Below are 10,850 nucleotides of genomic sequence, written 5' to 3' on the forward strand. Positions count from 1 at the left end.
CATTAGTTCCCGTTTGTAATTTCTGCAGATTATCTGTACAAGTATCTCTAGTGGATGTATCAATGTTATGTTAATCATTTCTCAGCTCCTTACCTCGAATTCTGTATTTCTCGGAAATGATTTACGGACTCGACTCAAGGGATCGATCAAATTTGTGTTACTTTATGAAGAATATGTTACCACACTCTTTCAAGTGGTTGGAGAAATGTGAGTTTCGTAACACAAAAATGTCTCATGTCTCATCTCACTGCAAGTCACCAGATAAAGTGACGAAGGCGGGGTTCATGTCCTTAGCCGTGCCACTTTCTTGGAGTTTGACAGAACTCTGGTGTTACAATTTGATAAGACAAACGATCGTGGATACATATATGAAGTATCATCATGCACAATCAATATGTCTGTCAAGCAGACGGCGGATCTTTTGACTCTGGCTGATAATTTCTACCTTCGCAATGGACTTGATCAAGGAGACCAACTTACTTGTTATGAATTCGTTAAGAATGCTTTCCCAGGGAAGAATATCGAGGAGCCTGCATGTCAAGGATATTGCTCGCTGACTTTTTTGGTGGGAGACGATATCGTTATTCAATTTCGACCTGATAAATATCGATTGAATCTCATGACAACTCATGCTGCACGAGAGATATACGGGAAGTTTTGCCCTCGAATCACTTATGTTACCAGTCTCCCGAAATCCGGATTGTTGGTATATTCGATGAACCGATTACCTGGTGTCTCATTTAAAGATTTCCGAGCAAGCAACACATCTCTAGCTATCAATACCGATACTCGAGCAATTCTATGTAGAGATTTCGCCGCATTTCTAGCAGTAGGATGGCATCGAAAAGATTGTGTATCTCTTCCGCGTGGTATTGTAGGATCATCATTACTATCTCGTCTTGAATTACTATGCAAGAATCTACCAATCCGATTCCAGCCATTAGCTAAAAGAATTCGCAGAGATATGCGATTCGTTGAATCTATGCCATGGGTACTAACTCACGGCGACATAATTCCAAGCAATATCATGATCAACCCCCTTACGCACCACCTTACTGGACTTGTTGACTGGGCAGAAGCCGAACCTCTACCATTTGGATCCTGTTTCTATGGACTCGAAGAGATTCTCGGTGAACTTACGCCCATCGGCTTTCGTTACCATGCCGATGCGACATATCTGCGAAATATTTTCTGGATCGAACTCGTTACTTTGATCCCTGAGTTGAAACAAGATGAAGTGATGAGAACAGTTCAACTTGCGAGAGATTTGGGGGTATTACTTTGGCACGGTATCGCATGGGACGATGGTGCCATTAATCGAGTTGTAATGGAGGAGAGAGACGAGGATGCAGATGAGATAAGGAGATTAGATGCTTTCTTGGATACTGATGTTAGAGTCCAGATTACTTCTGAGCCAGAGCATTCGTCAAAGCTTTAAAGAACGCCATATATTCAAGTAGGGGCATGGAAATACCGACCTGAACTCCGATGACCAATTTACATAGCGATTTACAGCTTCCATCCATGCGATACGCTGCGAGAACACGACCTACCTCGTTGAGAGCAAGCTGATAGCTCTATCTCATACTATCATCTAGTTCTGTTCTCCGAACTGATTGAGAGTGTCAAGCAAGAATTATCTATTTCAACAATATTTCCATTCTTGGCAACATCAACACCTCTCATGCCTCCGCCCTAAAGAGAGACACCAGCAACTTGTCCTCCTTCTATTACCTCGTCTTTTCTGATGCAGGGCATCGATTTAATACGAATCTAATTTCACTATTTGAAGATGTCAAGTTTCTGTTAAAAAATTTACATGTTGGAAGATCGGACCTCGCTATCTTACATATGTAGATCCATACATACATGTTTCACTTTTCTTTTCAACACTGGGTCACGACTTTCCTTATTTCTTTTTGGCGGAGATTTTTCTTTGGCATAACTTTCATGAATCGGATACCCATTATGAGCAAGACATGACAGTTGGTAGCCTTTTTATGTCGGGTTTTGTTTGCATTCTGGTGTTACTACTCGTAGTTTATTTCTTTATCCAAATTTATATTCTACTTGAAATGAACTGCCTACTTTTTGTTCAAACGCTATATACTTATAGATATATTGCATCAACCCAACACTTCAAGGTATGTCCCAGTGCTCTAAATGCGAGTTCTAATATTCAAATTGCAAACCACAAATCTGAAGCTCCCAACCTAAAGTTTCGCTTTCTCCCCACCCTCGTCAATTGCTTCACCTCTACTTAACACTTCCCCCCCATCAACCACCAAGTTAGCCCCGTTAACATGGCTTCCTGCCCTACTAGCCAAGAAGACCACCGCGCCAGCAATATCCTCCGGTTTCCCCAATCTCCTATCCGGAACTGCTTTAGCCAGCTTCGCAACTCCCCCTTTAGACTCCATAAGCGCATTGGCCATTTTCGATGGAAAGAATCCGGGAGAAATGGCATTGCAAAGAATATGACGGGGACCGAGTTCGACAGCGAGATTCTTGGTGAGATGGATTGCCGCAGCTTTAGAAGCAGAATATCCGATTGCGGAGTTGGGACCTGGGAGAGCGACGGCGAGACCGGCGACGGAGGCCGTTACAATTACGCGGGAGGGTTCTGAAGCGCTGGCGCGCGCTTGAAGGAGAGGTGCGAATCTGGGGGTTCGTTAGCGGATTGATTGAATTTGTATTGAGGAGGGCTTGGGAGAAAGAAGGGAAGATGGGGTACGTACAATCTCACAGTTCCAAAAACACTCTTGACGTTTAGATTCATCACTTTCGCAAACGCATCATCGGGATGGGTATCGAATTTTTCTCCCCACGTGGCTCCCGCATTTGCAAACAAGATATCGATATGATCTGTGGTTTTGGATACTTCGGATACCAGATGCTGGATACCTTCAATAGTTGATATGTCTGCGGGGACGGAAATGGCTTTTGCGCCCGGAGAGAGATTGGGAAGGGAATTGAGAGTTGAGACCGCGGCTTCGCAGGCGGAAGCTTTTCGGGATGTGATGTAGACGAGGGAGCAGCCGGCTTGGAGGAAACTAAGAGTAGAGCGGGAGTTAGTGGCTGGAAGGGGGTGCAATGATTGATAAATGACGAGTGTCAATGAATCCCCCGGATGGAAAACTTTTCTCCCGCCATCAAAGAAACGGAATTACTCACGCAGAAGCAGCATGTAATCCCAATCCTCTCGATCCCCCAGTAACCACCGCGATCTTCCCCTTTAGCGAAAAAAGAGACCCAAAGTCATGGAGTTGCGTGTCGTAACTAGACATCTTTTCTTGTGCGTTTTCCAATCTTCGCTCTAAAGGTTACTCAAACAATCGCATAAACCTATACCCTACAACCCAAAGCGCGAGAAATATATCAAAAGCAATATGAATTGAGGTGATACAATGAATGTTATCTGATATATCAGTCCAGACCAACATACATATTGTACTCTCGGATAAGCATAAGCGGAGAACCCGGGGAACCGAGGTTGCGCTAGTGAGCCGATAAGAATCGATAAGACATTTCGATTTTTGATAGTTGTATCGTAGCAGCAGCTAAGCTTTTTCCACGGGATATCTACCTAGGTACTAGGTAGGTACGTCGTAGGCAGATAGATCAAATTCCCAGCATTTTTTCTCTCGTACTCGTGCGGGATAGTTCCGCGATTAAAAGTTGAAGCATCATGAGTTTTCACAAGATAGAAGTTGTTTTCATGAGGAATGTAGTGGTGACGCTGGAGCTGGGGGTTTTAACAAGCTACGGATATCGCGATAGAGGGATTTTTCTACGAATGTGATATTTGGGTTTTGCTGGGGATTAGTGATGTTGGGCAAGGGAAGAAAATTGATCTGCAGATGTGCGTGAGGCGAAAGTATTCGAGTCCCTGTTTTATCTCCATAGTTGTTGCGACTCTGTTTTGTCTCCAGCAGCACGAAAAAGCTGGGGTATCGAGGATGTATATCGTACTCGAGTGCCGGTACTGCTTTCAATATTCGATGTCACATCGGATAATTGTCATTTCAAATAATAAAAGTAACACAATTGTGTATATCAACTTGAATTTAGTGTATATAACTTATACTTTATGCTTTAAAAAAGAACTAGCATTATTATAAAGTATTGACATTCAACTGTCATCAATATATGATTTGAGATGTTCGTTTCTCCGTTCTCCCAGGCGCCGGTACCTGCGAAGCCGGCCGTAGTTGGCACCTAAGGGGATAGTTTTCAATGCAGTCATCTAGCATCTTGGCATCACATCCGTCCCATCAGCCTTGATTTTGATGCCGGGTGTGTTTCGGTATTTGTCTGACTCGTGAGTCGTGAGTCTCGACTCTCAAACAGCAAATATTGTGTTGCTCAAATGATTATCCTGGTTTGATACCTGTACCTGTTCGAGATGAACGGTTGTGCGGCTGATTCCCCGTGTGTTTTGATGGAGATTGGTGACAAATGCTTATGAATTTCAAAGTTTAATGTTTCTGCATCAAATTGATGGCTGCAAAACGTTCCCAGGCGAGCCAGGCTTGCAGATATGGGGTTTAGCTCCGGCACTGGTTGCCGATTCTAAAAGAGTTCCAAGTTATCTATGCAAGAACCTTTACTTTTGGGTTGTGCTCAACATCATCTGACTTGTTTCTCGTCGCTGCTTATCGAGTAGAGTCGAGTTGTGATTGATGATAATATTAACAGTTTTCGGCGTTCTAGATTCGAGAGTTGTGAGAATATCCGATGGGAACTCGCCCAATGGCTTTGGTGATATTACTATTTGGAAAACAGAAGCTACAGGAACAGCCAATCATATCAACAGTGTCGTATTCTTGGCCGTTAGCATCGCCGCATGAACACTTGAGCTCGACTAACCTTACTTGGACCGCCTAGACCATACCCCACCACAATACTTTGTATGTAAATTTTAGACATTTTAATTGATAAAATGTCAAACCTTGGAAATCGATAATGAAAACTTGAGCCTTCATCGAATACCTTGAACATCACCGCTACGAAGTGACATCGAAAAAAGCTATCAGTTTTGACATGACACGAACAGAACCTGTCTCCCAATTTAAAGTGGCAGGAAATGCTCCCTGCGTATAATACTCCGATATAGATTAATTCTCACCAAGGATTTCCGGAAGTCAGGGTATGCATATTCCGCTTGATTGGATAATTTGGATGAATTTAGGCGTCGACCCCGCGATTTTCTTCTGAGATAGGGTTGTGAATCCGACCACAGTATTATTTTGTAGCACACTTTCGGGATTATACTTGTGAATCGCCGTTAACTACAAGCCATTGGACCCCAACTTATTACCTCCCCGACTTTGGAGTTCCCACCTTGTACAACAGTCAAATGTATCAAGCTGTGCCCGACGCTCGTATCTGAAGTATGGCCAAAGACAATCTGAGAGACTTTCGCACGTGGGGTATGTTACCATACTCCGAGGAAAACAGCTGAACTTGGAGGCTGCTTTTTGAAGATCATCGAAATTTAAACTTGTGGGTATTCCGGGATCTTAAGTTCCAACATAGTGTTGATTCCTTTTGTGGTCAAAGTTCAAACGTACAGATAATCATAGTGCGCCGAGTATAAAGACTGAGCATGCCATTGCAGATAGTTTGGGGGGGTGAACATGATTGTTACTGGAGAGCAATGGCTAAAGTCCCTGCAAGACGACATCCCACGAGATATCTCCTTCCTGCAAACTGAGTCAATAACCTAGTTATCACTTCATACATGCTGCATCTTTGCTTCATGATTGGGGTAAAGGAACTGGTGACACTGTAAAACCAAGAAATCTATTGAAGCATTTCAGCCAAGACAAATATACGGACTGCATCCTTTCCAAAGAACTTTCTTTGGACATCAAACCTATCAGGTAGATCAAGCTTCATGGTCGGTGTATATCACATATGTCTTCCTTCCCAGCAAGCACTTAAACAAGCTTTGGAATAGAGTATATAGAATATATATGATATAGATTTCAGTTTGTAGATGAATACATCACCATATGTATGAATATATATGTATATATATATCTCAATGAATAGACCAAACATAAAAGCAGCATCTGATTCTCATGCTCAAAGAAGGGGAATTTTTGTGCACGGTCTGGATACTAAAATACCCGGACCAAAATCATTCTCAAAGCGGCACATCGGTCATCCCAGTAGTTGTACTTTTGGCTTACTCTCTTCCATTTACCTACTGGGTAGTAGTTTCCGTACTAGGAGGGACATAGATTCCTACACCTTTGTCATTATACCTAGGTAGTTCCTCTCTACCTGTTAAATTTCGTGATTGCTGTGCGACTGCAACCCCTACCTTACAAGTACCTTATCCGCATGCTTCAAGATCAATTCCTCAATTTTTGAAATGAGAGCCGTAGCTCAACTCAGTTCTACATACCAAATTCACCCAATCTCACTCAGTCGCGAAGTTCGAACTGTTTCACAGCTGCAAACTTATTAGCTGCTCATCAAAGCACTCACACTCACATCGACGTCATCCGAACCTACCGATCATCCGAGTTTTAAAGTTGCGATTTATTGCGATTGAAACACACATGAGTACATGATAAATTCGCGGACTGCTCAAAGACTTAGGGTTCACAGAACTATTAGAAGTGGTGGTGTTTAGGCAGATTAGGGGTCTGGAACAATAAATGTATATGGTTCTGTGAGACAGGCATTACACAGCAAGTAATAGGATCTCAGAAGGCGCTCACAGAAATGATGCCCTCGGGTCAACATCAAAACTTTCAGGCGCAGAATGCCTCTGATTATCAGAATGCAAATCACTCTCATCAACTGTTAGCACAGGATACCCCGCCCCTTGATGTATTAGGAACGCCTAATCTTGAAGAATACGAGTTTCCCTACGTATTCGGGGAGAATACCGTAACTCCAGGTGAGCTGAAGCTGGATGGCACTTCAGATCCATTTAATCTCGCGAATTCTACCGAACATCGAGATTCCATATCATCTATACCTCCCATGCGTCGAAATGGTTATGGTAGCATATCTGGACCAACGGCTCGGCATCCTAGCTTTAGTGGGGGGTCAGATGAAGCAAGTCCCACAAGCAGTCGAATGGTAGGAAATCTTCACCAAGGCGATACCCCTATGGTGGATGATCTCAAAATGAATACAGGAGGTTCTGGGGATGGCAGTGAAGAGAAAGGAAAGGACAAACCTGAATTAGCACCTGCGTGGACCGAACTCAAAACCAAAGCAGGTAAAGAGCGAAAAAGATTGCCACTGGCTTGCACAGCATGCCGAAGAAAAAAGATTCGTTGTTCAGGAGAGAAGCCCGCATGTGTCAATTGCACCAGGTCGAAAATTCCTTGTGTGTACAAGGTCACGACAAAAAAAGCGACGCCAAGGACGGATTACATGGCAATGCTTGACAAGAGGATAAAGCGAATGGAAACGCGCATCATGAATACTATGCCAAAGGAAGAACAAAAAGAACAAAGTGGCACGCTTACAGTAGCAAGAGCTAATGTTAAGCCTCCAATTCCGGGAACGCTACCATCTAAAACTTCTGCTGCAAAAAAGCGACCGGCAGAAGAAGCATTCGGGCCAGATTTGAATGATTGGTCGAAGTCGGCAATAAAGCTTTCAAAGGAGAATGGGAAAGCGGTTTTGAAATCCAAGGTTGTATCAGCACAGGAGGACGCAGAAAGCAAACTCCTGAAAGATGGCAAAGAAAAGCTACCTTCGCGAGAGCTTCAAGAGCACCTGGCCGAGGTATTCTTCGAAAAGATTTATGGCCAGACGTATCACTTACTACACAAGCCAAGCTTCATGATGAAATTAAAGTCAGTTTTGACACAAACAATCTAATTTTGAATACTAACAAAATTTGTAGGTCCGAAGCACTTCCTCCTGTCCTAGTGTTAGCCGTCTGTGCTTGCGCAGCTCGATTTTCCGATCATGTTGAATTGACTACAGCGCCGCCCTTTTTAAAAGGGGAAGAGTGGGCCTCTGAAGCTCGTGATATTGTTTTGAAACGATACGACTTTCCAAATATCACAATTTTGACGTGCTTGCTTATATTGGGGTTTCATGAGTTTGGAACTTGTCACGGCGGTAGAAGCTGGGCATTGGCAGGGCAAGCTTTCCGGATGGCATATGCTTTACAACTACACAAAGATCTTGACTACGACCCTCAAAAACCGAAGCTTGATGAGAAAGGCCATGCGGTGAAACTCAGCTTCATCGATAGGGAAATCCGAAGACGAACAATGTGGGCATGCTTTCTCATGGATAGGTTTGAATCTTCTGGAACTGGTCGACCAACTTTTATCAAAGAAGAAACTCTTGAGATTCAGTTGCCTGTGAAGGAGAACATGTTTCTGCTCGACATTCCAGGATTAACAGAAAGTCTCCACGGGGAGGTTGCACATCAGAGCACGCCTAGTGGTTCAAAATTGGCCAGCCCAAAACAAAATTTAGGTGTAGCAGCATATGTGATTCGATCAATTGCACTGTATTCTAATATTGTCACTCATTTCAATCAAGGTGGTATCGACAAAGATCCATATCCTATATGGTCACCGGAATCGAAGTACCCTAGCCTAGTCAAGAAATTGAAGGATTTTAAAGACGCTATGCCGAAAGAGATGGTATATAATGCTGAAAATCTTAGTTCACATCGATCCGAGGGACTAGCAAATCAGTTCATATTGCTCTACATTGTCATTGAACAATCTAATTTATTTCTCTATCACTATCCGGTACTTTTAGAACGGAGTGGACCTCGATCCGATGCTCCCAAAGAATTTCTAACTAAAATAGAGTCCAAATCGATAGAAGCAGCCGGTCGCATCGCTGAACTTATCGATGACGGAAAATCTTTGTCTCTCACTGCGCCTTTCGTTGGGTATTGTGCATTCTCGGCCAGTATGCATTTAGTCCTTGGTATCTTTTCGGGGAATCCTAGTTTGGAAGAATCTTCTAGGAAGCATCTTACAATAACTCTGAGATACATAACAATGATGAAGAAGCACTGGGGCATGTTTCACTCGTTATCTGAAACTCTCAGAAGTCATTACAAAACATGTGCAGACAAAGTTATTGCTGGTTCAAGTAACGACTCGAGATCAAGCATTCCCCAATACGGCGATTGGTTTGATAAATTCCCACATGGTGTATCGCAGTCTGACTTTGAAGATCCTGCTGCAGCTGTCAAGAAAGAGAAGGGGGATGATGCTGTTCTCGAACAAAAGTCGGACTTGAAGACTGTGGCGAACTACGTCAAGGATTTACCCACTCCCTCCCCCAAACAACAATCAAATTCCAAGCCGACAAAGCAAAAGGTCAAAAGAACCCAATCTACATCACAGCCTTCACGTCCCCCACAGCTGGATACCATGCAAGCCATGCCTTCTGATATGCAAGCTTCACATCAAGGAATGCAGTTATCGACCCCATCGTCATCACATCCACAGATGACATCTCAGCAAGCACCTCAAAATTCATATAACCAAAGTATTATGTCGCCAGCTGCTCTCTATCCGCCACCGCAGTATGTTAATCATCACGACCTTCTCATGCGGTCGCAACGATCGCAACAACCACACAATATAGGCCCGCGGCAACTCAATGACGTTTTAGGATTCGATTACGCGACAATGGATCACTCGGCTTTGAATGGCAATGGTTTGCATGGTGGTGTCATGAACGGCAATAGTATGAATGGTAGTATGAGCAATAGTGGTACACCAGGCACGAATCACAATGGCGATGGATCAATGCTGAATTGGGGAGATATTGGGTTGGGCGGAATGGGAAATGGGTATGATATGCTGGGTCTTGAGAATGGAATGCCTAACGCATGGTTTCCGCCTTTTAATCTGAGTCCGCCTCCTGTCAATGTGGACGGAATGAACGATGATGCATTTGGAGGCAATTCTGTTGGAGGAGATTTCGAAATGAGAATGGGTGGTCAGGGTATGATGGGTATGAATATGGGTGGAGTAAATGGAGGTGGTGGTATGAGTGGGCATTGATCAAGTATCGAACTTATCACTCTTACTTGAGGTGGTTGTGAATAGACACATGGAGAAAATTACATAATTCTGCATTTGGAGTTTGGATTGGACTTGGATTTCTACGTAGTATATTGCCAGTCTGTTTTGCATTTAGGTATGGATGGGTATTGGAACAAACATATTCTTGGCTGGGTGATATGGGAGATCGGTCGGTTGGTTTGCTTAAGGGATCGGTTCTTTCTAGGGCAAACGGAAAACGGAGAAAACTTCTCACGAGGGCTGTACGGAAGGACTGGGAAGGACTGGGTACTTCTGGTTTCTATTTTTCTTAAAAATAAGGAGTTGATGGAGTGAAAATGAGTCGTATATGTTAGACACCAGACAAGATGTTGGGATTGGGTAGCGAGGAAACTTGAGACTGGAGACTTGAGACTTGGGTATCTAAAGGGATATGTGGAATACGAAATGCCGAAATGCGTCATGATTATATATGGCATTGCGATGTGTAACTTAGGGGGGGTTATGTATATTGGTATGGGGAATGTGGATATGAGATGAGATAGAAATATGAAAATTAATATGTTCATTGATAATGGTGATATCCATTATGTATATCATATTGCATTGAGTTTTGATTGAGGGTGTCTGCTTGAACAGACAGGGCGATTCTGAGTGTAAGACTATGCATGGAAATTCCAGGCCTATGACCAACGCGGTCGATGTGATAGATTCTGTTTCACGGCGTGCCGAAAAACATTAGATTGGTGGTGGAAAAGCATTAATCAAGAATTCACAATTGATACTCATCTCATACACACATAACAAAACAATGGATTGGTATCTCAA

General features: G+C 43.3%; 3 protein-coding genes across 3 annotated transcripts; 2 read left to right on the forward strand and 1 right to left on the reverse strand.

Annotated features, from left to right (window-relative positions):
- Nucleotides 1–394: 394 nt before the first annotated feature.
- EAE98_001894 (uncharacterized protein) lies at nt 395–1,438 on the forward strand (the record flags this gene model as incomplete). The annotated part of the gene is made up of 1 exon (XM_038949513.1): nt 395–1,438. The coding sequence occupies one exon, from the start codon at nt 395–397 to the stop codon at nt 1,436–1,438; it is 1,044 nt and encodes a 347-aa protein (XP_038814498.1).
- Nucleotides 1,439–2,213: 775 nt separating this feature from the next.
- EAE98_001895 (uncharacterized protein) lies at nt 2,214–3,287 on the reverse strand (the record flags this gene model as incomplete). The annotated part of the gene is made up of 3 exons (XM_038949514.1): nt 2,214–2,661; nt 2,739–3,053; nt 3,175–3,287. The coding sequence occupies 3 exons, from the start codon at nt 3,285–3,287 to the stop codon at nt 2,214–2,216; spliced, it is 876 nt and encodes a 291-aa protein (XP_038814499.1).
- Nucleotides 3,288–6,738: 3,451 nt separating this feature from the next.
- Nucleotides 6,739–10,022, forward strand: EAE98_001896 (uncharacterized protein; the record flags this gene model as incomplete). The annotated part of the gene is made up of 2 exons (XM_038949515.1): nt 6,739–7,829; nt 7,880–10,022. The coding sequence occupies 2 exons, from the start codon at nt 6,739–6,741 to the stop codon at nt 10,020–10,022; spliced, it is 3,234 nt and encodes a 1,077-aa protein (XP_038814500.1).
- Nucleotides 10,023–10,850: the final 828 nt, after the last annotated feature.

This window comes from Botrytis deweyae (genome assembly GCF_014898535.1).
Source record: "Botrytis deweyae strain B1 chromosome Unknown BDEW_003, whole genome shotgun sequence".
NCBI classification, from domain to species: domain Eukaryota; kingdom Fungi; phylum Ascomycota; class Leotiomycetes; order Helotiales; family Sclerotiniaceae; genus Botrytis; species Botrytis deweyae.